At 48.3% G+C, this 18837-nt stretch overlaps 4 protein-coding genes across 4 annotated transcripts; 3 read left to right on the top strand and 1 right to left on the bottom strand.

Annotated features, from left to right (window-relative positions):
- Positions 1-4543: 4543 nt before the first annotated feature.
- On the top strand, positions 4544-7330 carry F4807DRAFT_459490 (uncharacterized protein; the record flags this gene model as incomplete). Its single annotated transcript, XM_048001372.1, has 3 exons — positions 4544-5939; positions 5991-6666; positions 6715-7330. 3 exons carry the CDS (start codon positions 4544-4546, stop codon positions 7328-7330), a joined length of 2688 nt encoding a protein of 895 aa, XP_047855170.1.
- Positions 7331-7987: 657 nt separating this feature from the next.
- F4807DRAFT_422162 (uncharacterized protein) lies at positions 7988-9815 on the top strand. Its single transcript, XM_047997646.1, has 5 exons — positions 7988-8047; positions 8127-8594; positions 8671-8800; positions 8874-9020; positions 9082-9815. The coding sequence occupies exons 2-5, from the start codon at positions 8555-8557 to the stop codon at positions 9578-9580; spliced, it is 816 nt and encodes a 271-aa protein (XP_047855169.1). The 5' UTR covers positions 7988-8047; positions 8127-8554; the 3' UTR covers positions 9581-9815.
- A 149-nt stretch (positions 9816-9964) lies between these two features.
- On the top strand, positions 9965-11289 carry F4807DRAFT_422159 (60S ribosomal protein l15). Its single transcript, XM_047997645.1, has 4 exons — positions 9965-10050; positions 10124-10215; positions 10411-10567; positions 10636-11289. Exons 2-4 carry the CDS (start codon positions 10129-10131, stop codon positions 11001-11003), a joined length of 612 nt encoding a protein of 203 aa, XP_047855168.1. The 5' UTR covers positions 9965-10050; positions 10124-10128; the 3' UTR covers positions 11004-11289.
- Positions 11290-14038: 2749 nt separating this feature from the next.
- On the bottom strand, positions 14039-18549 carry F4807DRAFT_459487 (ARM repeat-containing protein; the record flags this gene model as incomplete). The annotated part of the gene is made up of 4 exons (XM_048001371.1): positions 14039-16168; positions 16542-16728; positions 17541-18004; positions 18331-18549. The coding sequence occupies 4 exons, from the start codon at positions 18547-18549 to the stop codon at positions 14039-14041; spliced, it is 3000 nt and encodes a 999-aa protein (XP_047855167.1).
- Positions 18550-18837: the final 288 nt, after the last annotated feature.

Raw genomic sequence — 18837 nt, 5'->3', positions numbered from 1 at the left:
TGCGACGATTTTGGGTACGGGTTCTTAAGAAGCTTGCGCCACCTCCAAGTTCCGCAGGCAAGCCCTGTGACGACATATAGTCGATAAGTCGTTGGCGTGTAACAGTTTTATGCACCTAGGTATGTTGACGAACATCAAATATAACTTACCTGGGTATCAGATATTATCAAATATCTGCCTATGTTATACAAAACCCCCCATCCCAGCTTAATACGCGTGGAGTTCATCTTTAAAAGGCGAAGTTCCTATTTAGGCTGAGGCTTGCAGAAGTAAATTCTTAGATATATAGAGGGTGATAACCCCTCCATCACACCCCGGCCAAGGTCGCTTAAGGTATGCTTGGTATGCAGGAAAATGCGATGTCTGTTTATGCACGAGCGGTTAGGGAATACGATGTGGTGCAATTCAAGTTTCTTCATGCTGATGTCTAACTGTGCGAACGAAGGGGGGCAAGACTGACAGACAAACGAAATTCGAAGTTCGTGATATGCCTCCAAATTCATCTACTCTAGATATGCGTCCTCTAGAGTACACGACACTACGCTAATATATAGGAGCTCTTATAGTTGGGAGGGCCGAATGAGAATGCAGGATTCGTCCGGTGCATCTGTTGGATGTGGGAGAAAAGGTTCGGTACCCCCCCCCCCCCCCCTGTCGCCTCACGATCGGCTAGCTTCAGGAGAGGTTCTTTTCACCTCCACAATTTGTCGTTATCCCACCTAATTATCCTCCTATCCCCATTTCGTTAGTATTCCATATGGAGACGCGGCGTGTGCATAACGAAGAGCCTTCGAAATGACAAAAGGTAAGCGCCTCGTTCCTCTTTCGACCCAATTGTCTCTCAACAGGCCTTCTTCTGGTTGTTGAACAGTTTAGCTAAGTAACATTGACCCCGGAGTCCATCGTTAAGTAAGGTCACAGCGGTTTTGACGTGCAGTGCGTGCATCAATCAGATATGCAGGAGAGCTGGCGCAACTTTCGTCGGCGTTCCACCCCAGATGTGCGAGGAAATGGAAGCTGGCCAAGTCCGGTTAAGACGGATGCATCCAACTTTGAATAGGGGACTGACTTGCAGGCCGCAAGCTTCACATCCATGCAGGGCCTCAGCACATGTACTCGGCCAGGAGAGGGGATAGGGTGTCGCACTGAATAAGAAGGCCCTATTCGCTATACAGGATGGGTTTCGTTGAGAGATCTTCAACGGTGGCCTCAATCGCAAAGAAATGACATATTCATTCTCGAATCTTGATTGGCTTGGCCTATGCACACCTTTATAGAACGAAACCTTCGGTGTGTGTATAGCTTAATAGCAATTCTTGGAGGAACACCAGCTAAGCTGCCACACGGCCTCTTTTTGCTAGACAAAGAACTGGGCTTCTAGGACGGAAACGAATTGGCCCTAGAAGAGCAATGTCGTATGTACAGTTTCGACATGGCGGTTGTGTACGTATGTTAGTGCTATTCTATATACCCTATCATAGGTACGCTCTTCGAGTCCCTATTTGTAGATTGATTGCCAGCTTATTCCAAGGTGAATGTTGTCCTAGGCGAGTTAGTTATGAAATATAGAAGTTGAAGGGGTATATGGACGGATCTTGAAATCGGTATTGGAGAAGATTTCCGTTCAAGACATCTAACATAACAAAGCCGACATGTTATTGGCCATTATTCATGCATCTCCCCGGACGAGCCAGGATACCCGTAGCAAACAAGAACCCTTCCAGGGCTGGAGCTTGGACCGTTGACTCGGGCCAATAAATGTCTCTTGCTTGACTTCTTGCCGGTTCGATAGCTCGAGATCAAATCTTCCCCACACTCTTTTTACATAATGTCCCATTTTATGTCCCAAGTTAGAAGCTGGAACCAAGATGGTTCGTTCATCGTTCATCAGCCTTTTCCGGCTAGAAGCTTGATGGGAAAAGTCGAGTCGTGTGCGTCCGATGTGTTGCATGGTTGAAAGAGTAAGGAAAGAACTCGACTCGGACTCGGATTCCTCAAATTACTACTAGGTACGTACAATGCCATACATCCCGGCTGCCTTAGGGGAAGGCACGTCCAGGGCTACTTAGTTCACTGAGCTTCCTAGAGCATCCGAGGTACCTAGGTAGGTATGCTAGGCGGCTCGGGCTAAGCTCCGAAGATCTTCCTTTGTCCGCTGGAAATTAATAAAAAAATCCATCTTGGGGACCCACTCGTATCTAGGTACCCTAAATAGTCAGGCATCCCCAGACAACCCAAATTCCTAGACCCGCCTTTTCCTGATCAGGATAGGCCAAGTGGGGTCGATGCTTTGTTCAATGTTAATTTAGTGCCTGGCAAGTGGTCGTTCTTGTCGCTGTTGTCGCTGAGGCCATGTTTAATAGGGAAGTAGGCAGGTAGATACATGGGAACATTTGGAGAGGTTCACCACAAGCACTGCACAAGGAAAGTTCCAACTGATGGCGATCCAGTAAAAATTCGACAAATCCATCCTTCTTCTCCTTCGATACATACCAACCTTTCTGCACGAACATTGACCTCCGCAGACAGCTTGCATCTCATCGTCCCATCCTCATCCATCTCCTTTCCACATCCAACCAAAACCCGCTTATCCACTCAAATCCACAAGTCCACAAGCCCACCAGTCCACACCTAATACACACATACACATACAACACGTACATACAAGCATCGTCAGTCCATGACGGGCTCAGGATCAACTTGACGAGCATCATCCTGTGATTCATTTGCGAGCTCTCATTTTTTTCCCTCTTCTTTTCCTCGCAAATCTATTCCGTTCTATAACCTGATCATACCTAACTTCTTCTCCCTCTCCCACCTTTTGTCTAGATACTCTTACTTCTCTCCTCCACTCTATCACCCGCCCAATCTACCTTACCTATCACCACGTGGCTCATATCCGTTATTGTAAATGCCCAGGTGATATAAAAGGCGGACTTCAAGTTTCAGTCTCCATCGTACCTCCTACTAAAAATCTCGATTTTGTCTTCAGTCTACGAGGTAGATCGATTTTCCGACAGCTGCTGGTCCTCTCTATGATTTGCATGTCTGGATAGGCCCTAGGGTAGAGCTTATTCGCCATCAAAACGGCTCTAAAGAGTTTCTAGTGGTGCCTCGCCCGAGTTTTAGTGGATAGGGTTACCGCTACTGTAGCATCCCTGTCCTGTGCTCTCTAGGCCCAGCACTTGAGCTTTCCGTTTCTCCACTAGCCACTTTCCCTCACGCGAGAGTCTCGTGTCGCAACGTCCAACTGCTGGCACCGAAGGCCTACCAACCCTACCAGCTGCGTTACCTTACCTCTGCAGCCCAGGGTTATTTTCTGCCTTAGGTCCTTAGGTACTATTCTTCCCCGCCCTTTCTTCCAATTTCATTATTGAACACCCCTTCAACACCTCCATTCAACGCCCTGCGCCCTCAAATCTGCAATTGCCGAGCCTCGCAAAAACCACCAACGCTTCTTTACCGGTTTCTCGAGTGCGTTGGAATAGCGATCGCCGTCGACGTCGCTCTCGTGCCTTACTTTTACCTGACTTGATAATCGGGGTGAGGTGCCTTTAAACTAAGGAAAGAGATCAGGTTTCAACACTGCGAATATTGCGAATACGCGCCTGTGGATTAATAACCATTTGCGACCGCCATCCTGGACTCCTTTATAACGATGCGCTATTGCAAATAGCTACGCCGACTCTGTCGCAATACGTTCAAAACACTATACTCAGAATAAAACAGCTCTTTTACCCCCCTGTAAGAAAGCTACAAAAAAGCTTTGTTAGATTGCCTTCCGCTTCAAGACACGACCAACCGAAAATACCAACAATTGCGCCTCCGATTTTATACAAGACATTGGACTACATAGACATCTCTTGAGACGAGAACTTGTCGGTCCTTACTTTTTAACACTTCAAGAACGGGTTTAACGGTGGCGTTTCTGGAGACGTAACCGCCACAGGTACTTTGAAGAATTCTTTGGCCTGCTTTCTATTTTATATTGTTTTTGCTTGTGGCCTCCTTTCTTTCCATCGATTCCTAGACGCGGATTCTTCGATACCCACGAATAGACCTCATAATTCTCAGAAAAATCGAAATTGGTAAGCAGCTTTTGTTTACAACTCTCCTCTATTTCAATTTGGTGGGCTACCTCTGAGAAGGTATTTTGGTCTGCGCCGGCTTTTTGCGGTTTATCCTCCAAAGGGTGTGTGGAGATATATTCGCCAAATGCTGGTTTCTCAAGATAGAAATGTCAATCATACCTCCTTCATCCGGACTTATATCACCAGTAGCATCTGCTCTTGGCGGAGCGGCCTTGGCCTTGCTTTTTCTTCTTTCACTCTAGTTCCGGCCCTCGCAGGATAGCAAGGCTGACATATCATGCAGATTTATACGTTCAACATAGACACGCCACTTCCTTAACAATCACCAGTGAATTCTAGGCATTTTTTGTTATCGTCCTTTTGCCGAAGATTCGGTTTGGCGTTGTATAACTATTGCGCTTCTGGTGTGTTTTGTCGGCGACTAGGTAGGATATTTTCTCCATCAGCAGACCATGAGTTCCAACAACGTCAAGAGTGGTTCTGCAACCACAAAAGCCAGTCAGAGTGTATTTTCAGGAGTCACACCAAGTAATCAGTCACTTCTACTCGAGAAGCTGAACGTTCGAAGGTCTACGCCGGATTCAGAAGCTCTCGCGAGCTCGGACGACGAACCTGACCCAGCATCTCGACAAGAGGTGCATCAACAGCCTTTAGGACAACCACAGAAGCCGGTACGCCGCGCTTCATGGTTGAACGATACATCACAAACAGCGCTACCCCACCCGAGAAAGGGATCATTTGCGAGTAGCTCTATGTCGCCGACTACTTCTCACCCAACTACCCCGTCTGCGGACCCTGGTCCGGCAGCTTGGGGTTCCCATTCCGCAGCATCCGGAACAATGGGGCGTGGACACCAAGGACCGTCGTCTTTTCCATGGGGAACGGGCATTTGGAACGCGGAGCGTAAGGAACCCCCGTCTCGTTTGACCGAAGTCCTCCCTTCGCCAACTTCCACTATCCCTAACGGCGGCTTCTTTGGAGAGGGCTCGTTGACACAGACGTCTCCCACTCCAAGAGAGCAAGGTTCCAATCCGCAGATTCCCTTTGCAATTCCTCTGCACCCAACGCCGAAGACATATCGTTCTCAATCGTATTCGGTGGGGCAATTAGATCCAGATGCGACTACCCCTACCATGCCGACCCCGTCGGCGTTGCCCGGCAGACCACGTGCTCCTCTTGGACATCCGGGATTACAACACAGACCCTCACGTCCCAGTATGCTGAGCGAAATGTCCAACGAGGGTGCTATGCTGGGCAAAGTTAAAGAAGTTGAGGACGATGATGACGAGAGCACGGGTGGCTCGAGTCAGGGAGTCCACCACCAACAAAGTGCTGAGGCGAAGACAATTGAGATGCTCACTCGTGAAAATGCCATGCTTAGGCAGCAGCAGTACCACAACTCCAGAGTCAGACCGCGTGCATCCACCGCTGCTACGTACGGGTTAGGCAATGGATACGGCGTCCACGGAACAGTCCCCGAGGAATCTGATTTTGCTATTGATGAACTGGACGAAGCTGGTGAAGGCCAAGACAGCCTTTCAAAACGAGGTTTGGCGAGACGTATGAGCGAGTATGCCTCGGGATCATTTCGCTCGCCTTACCCCTTGGAGAATAGAAAACTCGAAAATGTCAAGAAGGCCTATTGGCAGAGTTCTCTAGGTTTTGGCGGCATCGCTGACATCCCTCAAAGCCGTAGACATTCGTTCGCCGACGTACCAACACGGCAAGGTTCGATTGGCTCCATTGGAGAGTCTGTTTCTCATCATGAGGCAGCTTCTCCGGACGCAGCTCAGTCCCAGGAATTCGGCGGATTTCCCGATGGGGCGGGTTTTACTACTACCAGCCCCGGTAAGTCGATCTTATTCAATAAATATACGCCTAAAGCTAACGGTATTACAGTCTCCTACTACCCAGGTGGTGCCACTGCTCCCAGTGCTCACCAGGCCATCGCATCTTCGGCTTACGGAAACCCCTATCAGCAGGCGTACGGTATTCCATCTACCTTTGCCAACCGTCCGCAGTCACCTCACAGGAACATGTTTGGAATGAGTCAGCCCAGACACAACCAGCTCCTGCACATTGTCCTCTTCAAATGTTCAAGAGCAGACGTTTTCTACATCCAAGAAGGAACTGGTCTCACAGTCAAACCGGGAGATCTTGTCATCGTCGAAGCAGATAGAGGAACAGATCTCGGCACTGTAGCTCGCGATAACGTGGATTGGCAGACGGCTAAAGAGCTGAAAGAACATTATTCCGAAGAGCACTACAAGTGGCTGATGATGTATTCTCAAAACGCGGCAGCTGCTCAAGAGGGAACTGGCGCCGGCTTGATGGCTGCATCGAACGGTCTACAAGGCGGCGCAATTGGCGGGATGGGACCGCCCAGCCAACACCACATGCAGGAGCCGAACGCAGGCGAACTGAAGCCGAAACTTATTAAGCGTCTTGCACAGAGCCACGAGATTCACAGTCTTAGAGAGAAGGAGGGAAATGAAGCTAAAGCTAAGCGCATGTGTATGCAGAAGGTAAAGGAGCATGGCCTCAACATGGAGATCCTCGATGCCGAGTTCCAAATGTAAGTTGTCTCCCTTGGTTTTCGAATGGCGAAACTGACCGATCCAAGGGACTGGAAGAAGTTGACATTTTACTACTTTGCCGACACCTACATCAACTTCAACTCGCTCGTTACCGACCTTTTCAAGATCTACAAAACCCGAATCTGGATGTCGGCTATCAACCCCGCTTCATTCGCCAGCCCGACCTTGGGCCTGCAGGCTCCCAGCGGCATCGGCCCAGGTGCTGTCGGCCTCGGAAGAGGGAGTGGATCTACCAACGCAGAGCGAAGATCTAACCCACCTCAGGAATCCCAGGGTGCCTTTCCCGGCGGTGGTGGGCCAGGCCGATCATTTCAGCCCACCTTCACTCAACCATTTGGAGGACCAGATCGCCCGTCAGTAGCCACCTCCGCATACCCCTCCTCCGGCTTTCCATACTCCGCCTATGGTGCGTTCAGCAGCGCTCCGAGATCCGGTGGAGTGTCGTATGTCCCGGGTGTGGTACAGGGGATGGACGGCTATCCCAGTGGCTTCTCTCAGGGCGGCGAGTTTTCCCCAAGCATAAGGGCACGTTTTCCAAGTCCTCACGCCGCAACCTCTCCACACGATCCGGCAGTACCTAGCATGACAGGACAGAATGAATGGGTCACAACATTTCAGGGACTGTCTCTAAACTCTCGTTGAATATGGTAACGCTAGCCACCAAGCCTATTGGTTCTTTCGCAGATCCAGTCCACTATCAAGACGTCATCCCTAGGACCAGCTTTTGCCAGGTCCTGCTTTCGAGACTTGACCATTATCCAACCTCAACACGCTAATGCAGTACATGTTCGATTCTCGTATCATAGTTCATTCGTACCATACCAACCATCTTTTTTTTTATACGGCCTGCGAGGCGATCACTAACAGAAGGATACATAAGACGGCATAATCAGACTATTGGGCGTTCGTCGGCATCTCTTGGAGACTTTGAAACGATCGCGCGGAAACAAGAGGGGACAGGAAGGAGGACTGCTTATTAAACGACCTACATTACATCACGACGAGACCATAAGACAAGCACCTGAAACATCAGCCACACAAATGAGACCATAGACCTACTAAACGAGAATTGGTGTAATTTGTTAGGTAAAAGGGGCGGGCAACTTTGAACGATTTGTTAGGCGACTGGACGAGTTTTGTACGACCAAAAAAGACTTTCTCACGCATGAATGTTTACACTTTGCTTTTTTTGAGAGATGCATTCTGGGCGGCACCCAGGTTAGGTAGTTTTTGATATTGCTGACAAAATTGAGGACGCTGGTACATCTCCAGCTTTTGCTAAAGATTTTTGATGGGCATTTGTAGTTGGATATTGGGAGTGTCTTAAGTGATTTTACCTCCAGCTATGCTGGACGTCAGGTATGACTTGAGAATAATCCCACCTATAAGCACGTAACTACCATGTGCTTTTAGGCCACTAGGCTTAAGGTCATTATAGTCGTCCCTTGGTATTTTCTCCTCGCTCTTTTAATCTTTCGACGACGGAAATTTTCAACTTAAAGGGTAGGATGCAGGTATCGGTAAGCCCTGAGGTTCTGGAATTGAGGTGCTTGAGTACCCAGGCAGATCCCCAACCGAAATGGCGGCAATAGCTTCTCAAGTCGTGGAAAGAGCATTGGTTGATTTGCTGGATATCCGCACGCCTGCTTCCTACCCTCAATGGGAGGATATAATTAAGGAAGGCGCTGTCTACCTATCCAAGGTCGGGGCAGGTTCTACCTCCAGCTCTTACACTTGATTTTACGTCAATTAAACTCACAATGTGCCAACCTTGTCTTCCAATTATTTCCATATTCTTTCAAGGCTCGAGGACCAACGACAGCCGCCACGCTCACATTACCACATTGCCATTTACCCTAAGTCAACATGTCGAAGAGAGGGTTGAAAAGGAAGCCAGGCCTTCAACGTGAGTAACTTGCAGATAAGGATTGTATTGAGTCAATTAGACTTGATCTTGTAGTGCATATATTTACGTTTAATAGTGCTTTCGGACCAATCGGATGGCCTATTCATCAAGGACAATAACGCCAAACGGAACAAACTCGGTGATACAAACAAGAGATTGTCACGTCTTGACGAATACGAAAAGGACGAGGGCCGGGAAGGTAGCCGGTGAGGATCGAACTCAGAACAGCATGCAGAATTTCGAGCTGCGTATATACTAATATATATCCCTTACATTTAGAAATTTCCAGCGATGGGCCGAGATTTTCGAAAGCAACACTAAAGGCGAAATGATGAAATCCAAGACTTTCATGAAGAACTTCGGAGAGAAGATTAAGAAGCAAAATGATTGTATGCGGTTATTCATGCAAGTACGAGAGAAGGAATTGTGAGCACACTGGATTTCGTTGTATTGCTGAAAGTGAATAAGGGGTAACTAATTCATGTAGCGCCGAAAGCGAAGGTCGATTTGTGGGAGCTTTCGCGAGGCTTTATTCCACTGCGGCTGTCTCTTCTGGAACATTTGGTGCTAGCAAGGAAGATCACGTCCTATTCAAAGACGCCCAGTCTGTCATTTCGGGAGGTTACTCTCTTCTCAAGCAATTCAAGGAGACAGACGAGCAGCTCAAGAACTTCAAGATCGATCTGCCCATAGCGAAGTGGAAGCAAGATGGACGGGATGTGAAAGAACTCCTCGCCTGCGGTCGCGAGTATGGAGAGAAACTTATCGAAAGAAATCTCGCCCCGGATTCTTATCCGTCTCCCCATCCTGATAGGTACAAGGCAGACGAGAAAAATGATATGGTCTCGGAGCTTTTCAAGGACAGCGGCAAGGCAACGGATGGAGACAGCTGGGGTACGATTGCTGCAGACCAGGTGAAGAAGTTATCTGCTGTTGCCAAGACCATTCCCATCAAGGCTGTAGAGCGATCCAAATACCGATCTTGAAGGGAATAGGCGAGCTCGTGAGATTTGGGACGATATACATTACGCCATACAGCTATCCTAGCTACCTGCTAATATGTGGAGTTGAGGTTATTAGATTTTGACGGAGAATGTCTGGAAGAGAAGATAAGCTACTAAAGTGTATATGCGTATTCTAAGCAAATAGCTACATTTAGCTGGCGCAATTGGAACGATTTCACGGAAAATGAAGCTATCACCGTTGAATAATAGTGGGTCTAGACGGGTATTGTGGAGTCAAAAGGAACGACGTTCCAAAGTGGTCAGTGTGCTCCGTACAAAAACGCCAGACTGTTTCTGGACTAGCGCGGCATCGCTTAAATTTCACGGCCAAAACCCACTCGCACAACTTAACCCAAAAATTTCCACACTCAATTGGAGATTTCGCATTTCTTCATTCCACAAACTTAACGACACACGACCATCCATTGTTGCAGGCTCTCATTCCCAACCTGGTTTGTATCCCTCTACCATACTCGACTTCGCTGGTTTTAATCCTAATACTAATTTACATTCTCTCAACAATAGTCAAGATGGGTGCCCTCAAATACGTCGAAGAGCTTCAGAAGAAGAAGCAGTCTGATGTCCTGCGATTCCTCCTCCGAGTCCGCTGCTGGGAAGTATGTTGAAAACCTTCGCGATCCTCTGCTATTCGACACGAAAAGCATACACACGAAAAATCTACAAGAGTCTTCAATACTGGCGTGGATGATTATGTGGACGCTGTTCTTCTCTCTTCGCCTTTTCCCGGGCGAGGAGAGAAGGTGTCTTTGCTATACACTCGTTGAACATTAGCTGAGAGTGCATTAATATAGCTTCGTCAATTGAACGTCATCCACCGTGCCTCGCGCCCTTCGCGCCCCGACAAGGCCCGTCGCCTCGGATACAAGGCCAAGCAAGGCTATGTTATCTACCGAGTGCGTGTCCGCCGTGGTGGCCGCAAGCGCCCTGTGCCCAAGGGTGCCACCTATGGTTAGTCTATTACGAAGGAATGTCCGACTTCTAGAGCAAGCAAATATCTAACCGCTTTAAAACTACAGGCAAGCCCACCAACCAGGGTGTCAACCAGCTGAAGTACCAGCGATCCCTCAAGGCCACCGCCGAAGAGCGTGTCGGCCGCCGCTGCGCCAACTTGCGCGTCCTCAACTCCTACTGGATCAACCAGGACTCGACCTACAAGTACTACGAGGTCATCCTCGTCGACCCCCAGCACAAGGCCATCCGCCAAGATCCCCGCATCAACTGGATCGTCAACCCCGTCCACAAGCACCGCGAGGCTCGTGGCCTCACCGCCACCGGCAAGAAGTCCCGTGGTCTCAACAAGGGTCACCGCTACAACAAGACCCGCGCCGGTCGCCGAAAGACCTGGAAGAGACACAACACCCTGTCTCTGTGGCGCTACCGATAAGCGTATGCTGCTAAAGGAGGAGGTAGCAGCAGCAGCAGCTAGGGTGTGGGTGGTGATGGCGGCTTGGTCGCGATTACGGCATGCAATGACACTTTTCTTCACGGTCGATAGGGCATGCGTATGGCTCATGAATTCTGCCTGGAGTTGCTAAATAGTCGAGCAAGGAATAAAATTCTTTCATGGGACTAAAATTGATTTCTTATTAAAGTGCATTCCTCGATTTCTAGTTACTATATCTTGGTGATGTTCCATGTCTATAGATGTGACTCGAAGCGTAGAGATCTATCTGCAATGTAGGGGAGTCGCCTTCTTCTGAAAGGTTATATATTCTTGTCTTTGTCGTAAATACGTACAAGCCATCTTCTAAATTTTAGGTTGAGCTCATATTACTAGTACACTTTGGACCCCCTTTTCGCCATCCGTGGATCTTTTGGCTTAGGTCGGTTGTCGTGAGACTTAGAACAGGCTCTGTAAGAATACTGGATATTATTCCTCAGCTCAGGTTGCTACATGTAGATCATCCTTGAATTGCCAATGCCAACTAGCCCCACGATTGTCCACCATAACAGAGTAATATAGAAGAAATACCCACTCTCCAGCTCCCTTCTTGTTGGGAGGTTTGAAGAAAGGTTACGAGTAGATAGCAGACATTGGGGCGAATGAGAAGTACTAGTCTTAGGGTCTGTTTCTACCTATTTCCTTGACTTGAGCTCCACGGCCGAGGATAGAAGGAAAGGAAGGGTTTTAACGATGGGTTGTAGATATTCCTTGAGGAATTCTTCTATCAGCAAATAACTTAGCTCTTGTGCTATTGAAGAGACCAACGTCGAGGTTATCGTGTTCCTTGATCTTAGTCTACATCTGCTGATATCCATTCTACTTTCTTTGGAAAGGCAATTCTTTTTTTTATGAAAAAAAAAACACATCCATATGCATCTTGAAGTCTAGGATTATCTCTACTATGACATCGTACAGCGGGCTTGGGAGCGGGTAGATGGGTATATAGGCAGGTAAGGGCTTAGGTGTGTCGAAGAACCAACTCCTTGTGCACATCATATTGTCTTTAATGTGCCTCTACCCTTGACGTATCAGTAAGTATAGTCGATCTATCAGTCATACGCGAGCTTCCGACATCAGATATCGTAACTACCTAGTAGATGTAACACATGATAGCCGTGCCATGAAGTAAAGTCTATCTAGCTTTTGATGTGATAGCATGGGCATCACTTGCCATTCAACTCCAGAATAGTCTTCTCCATTCAGTAGATACCTGACTATGTTACAGAAGAGGTAAGGTGGGGGTACTTCGCGCTGGATGACCGGTAGGTAAAGTGTGGTAAAGGTTATGCCGGAAATGTTGAACATGGGATGAGTGGGTGATGGATTTGATACCTTGACCAAGACAAGTTCTGCAGCTGCTAGAAAGGAGAGGCGCCGGACCTCTGGCATAGTGAACGGCATGATCTATTAAGAAAAGGGAGCGTTGCTCCTATAGAATGCAGTGCTAGACATACCCACGCTCAGTTGCTGTAACCAAGGATTAATCCCTATATGGATTCATGACAAAGGAAAAAAGCAAAAACAAGTCTCCAAGCACCCGTTTCGAACCCTCAGCTCAGTTGTGATGTTTGGACCCCGGCATTACACACACGGTTTACGCATTGCTAATCAACTGAGCTAAGTTGCTCGTACCAACAAGTACTTGGAGAATTGTTGAAAGATTGACCATTGTCCCGATATATAAGTTTACTGTGCCCTAATGTGATATACGCCCGCTCTATCGAACCAAGTATACCGCCTGCTTCGACTGGCCGAGAATTTACCAATTTACTACACTTGATAACCGACTACATGAATTTGATGGACAACACGCCATCCTCTACAAATAAGAAATTTTAAAGCCTGTCTACGTTAATGTGGTAGTGAAAAATCACAAAGCCGGGAATCACATAGGGCCATGATTAATCAAATCACAAAAAGACCATGAGAAATGCGGATATGCCTCTTATTAGGTGTGCCTATTGCATACAAGACGAAAACGATCCAGTACGTACGTAGGCCGAGACCTAGGACATCTCGTCCAAACTAGGTCAAACCCGTGAAATAAGCGATATCGGTGATGACGTGCGGATTAACATCGCAGAAATGCTGATAGATAGCCACGTCGAGGCAAAGCACAATAATATCCACCCAGAGCAGGTATCCAGTATACCCCAGTCTGCATCTAATGTCGAAAAATAGATGACTATGCCTGGATAACCTATTCCCATCAACCTGTTCCTCAATACTCTGTGAATCATTGGTACTTGGTGTGAGAGATATCCGGAATTCTGGAATATGTTGTGCAATGATTCCGGTAGCTGAGTCGATAGGTCTCGTTGGTCTCATCGTATCACGATCTGCATGGAGCTCCTTTGAAACAACCCTCCCAAAAAGGCAGCTAGTTAAAGTTGCAATTCCAGGTACGTTGAAGGATCGAAAGTGAACGGATACAGATTTGTCGAGTTTGATACAGAATCTGCGAGCAGGGTGACCAATAGACCAGTTTTTTGCAAGGGTTTACAACCCAAGTGACGATTATGTCCGGGAAAAAAAAAGAGAAATCCGTAGTGTAAGGAAAATAATCTATGCTGAGGTGTCTTCGGGGTTGGGTGTACAAAGGTGCAGGCCACGATTAGGGTCATGTGACTGTAGCGTGCTAGCCTTGATTATGACGAGTATCGAGAGTCGGGAATCATCGAGTGCTTAATGTACAGAGTTACCCAGAGAACGTTGGGCGCCAGTGTCGACTCTCGATAACGTAAATGAAGTTGCGCAGTAATGTCCAGCGTAGAAAGAAAATGGTAATGTCGTAATGTTATAAAGAAAGGAAACGCAATGTCGTCAAGCTCATAGAAAACGTCTCATTCGTTCTTGCGTAGGGCCACTGACCGTATAATCGACGACTGGGTAGAAAGCTACCCGAAATAACTATCGTCCGAATTCGTATATCATACCGTTACAAGGATCGTGACCGCCATAGGCAAGGGGCATGTCTAAAAAAATTCGGGATTGCCGCCAGCGCCAGGGAACGTGGAGAAGGTCGTCAGTCTAGGCGGCTGCGGAGGAGCGCTGGTCGCGACACCCGGCACTGTAATGGCATTGTGAGATGGATAAGCCATTCTACCCCGAGGACCGCTCATGCCGTTAGGAATGGAGCCGTTCATGTAAGCGCCAGCTGGTGCCTCGATGGATTGATTCATGAGTGGGCGAGATTGGGGAGGACGCATTGTGATCTGGCCTCCGGTCGGATCGGTAGGCGTGGTCTGTCCACCAGTGTTACCGCTGCGAGTATCGTGCTGTTGAATCTTGGCCTGGAGGCGTCGGCCGTAAGGTGCGGTTCTCACAGTGGGGATGATAGGTCGGATTGCCTCGACAAGCGGAATCTTCATGTGCTGCGTACAGTGGTCAAGAGCGGTCTGGACAACATAGTTGCCAAAGTTGTCGCGGAGAAGGCGTTCCATCTCTCCTGGAGTGAGAAGCTCCTTGACCATCATATCCCGAGAGTCATCATTGCCGCAACGGAGACACTTCTCCATGACATTCGAGCTAAACTTGTGACGAGATAGCTGAGTAATCTTGCCCCGGAACTGCTGGATCAAAGGCTCCGTGAACACAGTCTCGTTCAAGTCGATGATGTACTGAACAACATAGTTGCCAAATGGGTCTTGCACTAGTCGAGTGGCATTTTCGGTGATCTTGTTGATCAGCCACAACTTCTGCTCTCCCGACGCGTGGTCGATACATCGCTGGAGAACACAGCAGCCATGGCGATGGGTGCCGACCTCGATGCAGTGATTGCCAACGGCATTGAAGATGAAATCAGCGTCTTCCGCACTGAATTTGTTCAGGCACTTCTGAATAACGTGATTGCCATTGAGATCTTGGATAAGTTCGACGACCCGATATCGCAAAGCCTCGGTGATCAGGCTAATGTGGGTACGTGTGTTGACAAATTCGATCATCTTCTGCAAGGCTCTCGTTCCGTGCTGGTTGAGCGCAATCCGAACCATATCCTGAGTGGCGTTCTGGATTAACACGGTACGCTCGTCGTCGTTGCAGTATTCAAGAAGCTTTTGGCACAAGTAATTACCAAAAGGATCTGTCATAAGTTCGACAACATGTTGGTTAGTCTCTAACCAAATCATATGAACCTGCTCGGGGATTCTATTCTCCAATTGCTTCTGCAAGAATCGACAGCCATGCTGATCTTTGCAAAGACTGTAAATAGTACCAACAACCGACTCGATGCTCATACCTGCAAAGCGATTCATTGCCTCATTTTCCTGGGCACGACGTTGCTGAATCACGCGTTGTTGAGAGTCTCTCTGTTGGCCAGGACCTTGGTAAACCGGACCATAGCCGGGATAGTTCTGGGGATAGTTTCCCAGATTCATGCCCTGCATGCCCAAAGCCAAGATGTTCATGCCATAGCCGTTACCAGCATTCTGTGGACCGTACCCGTTGTAAAATTGAGTGTAAGGGCTAATGCTGGATGGCGACGAGGAGGATGCGCCGGCAGAGACAGGTGACTGGATACCGGCCTGGCTGGAGGCGATGGGCCCAAATGCAGGGGCACCACCCTGTAGCTGCGACTGGATCGAAGGGAATGGGGCACCGGCCTGGGTGACGGCTGTAAGATTGTCACTTGATAACTCACGGCTATGGCGTTTGACTGCTCCAGGGGGGTATCGTCCAATGCTTGCGTTGTGATTATGAAAATGCTGTTGAGCATGGGCATTGGCGTTGCCAGAGGGAGTCATGGTAGCGTTAGAGACGTTCTTGCTAGAAGAATCACCTGCGGAGAATGAAGTCTGCAACTTCGGGGGAGTAGACAGCACTTGGGCGGACGAAGGTGGGATGGTTGCGGTAGTGGCAACCTCGGTGTTAGCCTCTCGGTACTGGTTCATGTCCAAAGAGTGACGGAAAGGGCGAGTAGTGACCGAGCTGGCCTCAGTAGATCCAGCCTGGCTCATGGTATCGGGGGTGTTGATCTGAGATGATCCTAGGGTAGACAGGCTTTGCTGCTGTCGGTGACGAGTGATAGATCCCCAACCGTTGTTGGGTGTGGCTTCACCACTGGCGCGCTGAGATGCGAGGTCAACTGCGGCAGACGAGGCAGAAAGCTGAGAAGAGAATGTGTTAGTGGGTTGAAGAGTCATATGAGTCGTGATCATGGAAGGGAAAAAGGAACAAAAAAAAAAGGTACCGTGGAAAGAATGGATTGTGTTATGCTGTGTTGTGTTGTGTCGTGCATGGGAGATAATGTGGTGTGGGAAGGGTAGTGAAGGAGATGTTGTGCGAAGTTGGATTTTATATCGAGGTGGGGGACGAGTGTGCACCCGGTGTACACATGTATAGGAAAATTTTTTGAAGCACAGTTCAAAAAATCTTCAAATTCAACGGTACAGACGGAAGGCACAGAACAAAAGGTAAATGGTAACAAGTGAAGAAATGGAAGGAACGGCAGTAAAAATCCGTGTTAGCGCGACTACTTACCACGTTGGGGTTGCCCTTCTGGGCATAGAGTTGAGGAAAATTATCCTCACCAGCGTCGATGCTGGCGTAGTTGTTCAAGTCCATTGAGGATTCGTCGTCCCTGAACAGGAAACCAGCTGTGTTGGTTTGATCAAGGTTGTCGTAAAGATTACCACGACGAGTAACCGGCATAGAATATCGGTTGAGACTAGATGGATGTCTAGGTTAGTAATCCACGAGCACGTATTGGCAGTGTGGTGGAAGAGTGAGAAGGACAAAAAGGAAATGTGTGTCAAGAAAACTTGAAGTGACGTCTGTTGTAAACCCTAAGGTAGGCGGCTCACGTGTCAAGGGAAATAAAGGGTAGTTGTAGATGTAAATTGATAGTATGAGGAGTGAAGAAGGTAAGGGGTGTGTGTAGCTGGGAAATAATTGAGAAACTTTACCCAAGTGGTGGTGAATATTTAAGAGTAAGTGCTGGTTGCTGTTGCTGATGGATTTTCCAAGGTTGAAAGTTCTGGGTAGAGTAAGGTTAAGGAAAAAGAGTTGGTGTGAAGAAGAGAGTGAAAAAGTTGTTGTGAAGGAGAGAGTGAAATTTTTTTGGGAGAGAGAATAGAAGTTGGGTTATTATACGTTGTGTGTTGTGGGAGAATCAGTCACTCAGTTAGAAGGGTCAGGGACGAGAATGTTTGTGATAATGCCCAAAGCTCAACCAAGCGGTCCGTCTGTCAGGGCAGCTGGCAGGCCACTAGGCAGCACAGCACAGTAAGGGCAAACAGTAAAGCAACGGCCACTTTGAGAATACCCTGCCGTCTGCCATCTGTCACCCTCTCGAACAGACGTTATATGACCCATTGTCACCATAAAACCTGGTTTCCTAGCAACGCGTATCGATACGAACGTGTAATGGAATGAGCACAGCTCACCACTGACACTAGCAGCCGTGTTCGCTGATAACTGTACGTAGATATATACTGTGCAGGAAGCATAAACAGTGTGGTTTCAAAATATTGAACTTACGCATTAGTTGATCGATGACTCGTGGGGTCCTGACGAAGTGCCTCTTCCTTCTCATCCTCGTCGCTATTTCTACGCGATCCCGGCACGGAACGGGACGGTAAAGGATCGTCAAAGAAACGGGATTGAAGAAGACCGGACTGGGGAGATGCCAGCTGCGAACCAGATCTACCCGGTCGATTGAAAAGTCCCGGCGGAGAGACGAGACCGAGGCTCGGGGTGGAATAACGATTGGGACGAGAGAACATAGTAGGGAATCCCGAGCTTGTCTCTCTATACTCGGGAGGCGTCGTCGGCTCGGATTGGTGACCCGTCATGCCTATCCCATTTCCCCGACCTAAATCTTCCTGCATCTGAGCAATATCGAATTCATCCCGCCGTTGCTGCTGGTCTAACTTGTGCATTTCGGCTTCGAATCGCCGTTTTTGCTCTCGAAGCTTTTCATACTCGACTTTTTTCTTCTCTAACTGTACAATTCATGAGCGCCAACTCGACTATATCAAAAAAATGAGAGGAAAGTGCAAGCAGATGGCTAGCATCGAACGCATGCACGGACGCGTGACGTGGAAGCAGACCCAAGACGGCAAATGCCAGATATCAGAGGGATAGCCTTACCAATTGTACTTTATACTGGGTCTAAGATGGACCAATGTCAGCTGCGAGTTTCACAGAAGCAAGACATGCAATTAGGAGCATTGAGACATTGGTCGAGATAGTTTCAGCACCGACAGAGGACTACGGCTAGCGCTTGGTCTGATTTGGGAGGATATTGGAAAACACTTGGAAGACTCACGGCAGTATATTCTTGGGGTTCCGGCAATCGCTGCGTGGATATAGTGGACAATGTTGGTACACGCCCCGAGTCGGTGGTGAATCGTCGAGGCAAAGTTGTTCGAGGATCTTGCGAGACTGGCTGAGGCATAGGCCTGCCATTTCTCTGCGGTGAGACAAGAGAATTCATCGGCGCTTCGTTTCTTGGGGATTGCTGAGCGCGAAAACGGTAATCATCCATGTTACTGTTGTTACAACACCAAAAGCTTTCGTACAGGCCAAATTGGGCAACCACCGGGTTTTTCTATAAACTGCGAAGATTGAGAAGACTAGTTGTCAGCATTGTTTCTGATAGCTGAAGGTACGAATTTCGGGAAGGTTGCGAGTTTGCTGCCTCTATACAAGATACGCAATGAGGGGTCTCAGGAGGATCAACTAGCAACATTTTTTTTGTTTTTGTTTTTTTGCGCCCGTGTTCCCGTTGTGTCGCCGCTGCTTATCCCTCGTTCGGCACTCGACTTGCGCGGGT

This window comes from Annulohypoxylon truncatum, assembly GCF_022578515.1.
Source record: "Annulohypoxylon truncatum strain CBS 140777 unplaced genomic scaffold F4807scaffold_12, whole genome shotgun sequence".
NCBI lineage: Eukaryota > Fungi > Ascomycota > Sordariomycetes > Xylariales > Hypoxylaceae > Annulohypoxylon > Annulohypoxylon truncatum.
Note: the sequence above shows the minus strand (reverse complement) of the source record. Positions and strands in the feature narration are given on the sequence as shown.

Excerpts from the sequence above, each read along its gene's own strand:
- F4807DRAFT_422162 (XM_047997646.1), top strand. The coding sequence starts at position 8,555 with ATGTCGAAGAGAGGGTTGAAAAGGAAGCCAGGCCTTCAAC. Across the intron at positions 8,595-8,670 it reads AAGGAAGCCAGGCCTTCAAC|TGCTTTCGGACCAATCGGAT; the intron begins GTGAGTAACTTG and ends TACGTTTAATAG. Across the intron at positions 9,021-9,081 it reads CAAGTACGAGAGAAGGAATT|CGCCGAAAGCGAAGGTCGAT; the intron begins GTGAGCACACTG and ends TAATTCATGTAG.
- F4807DRAFT_422159 (XM_047997645.1), top strand. The coding sequence starts at position 10,129 with ATGGGTGCCCTCAAATACGTCGAAGAGCTTCAGAAGAAGAAGCAGTCT. Across the intron at positions 10,216-10,410 it reads TCCGAGTCCGCTGCTGGGAA|CTTCGTCAATTGAACGTCAT; the intron begins GTATGTTGAAAA and ends GCATTAATATAG. Across the intron at positions 10,568-10,635 it reads GCCCAAGGGTGCCACCTATG|GCAAGCCCACCAACCAGGGT; the intron begins GTTAGTCTATTA and ends TTAAAACTACAG.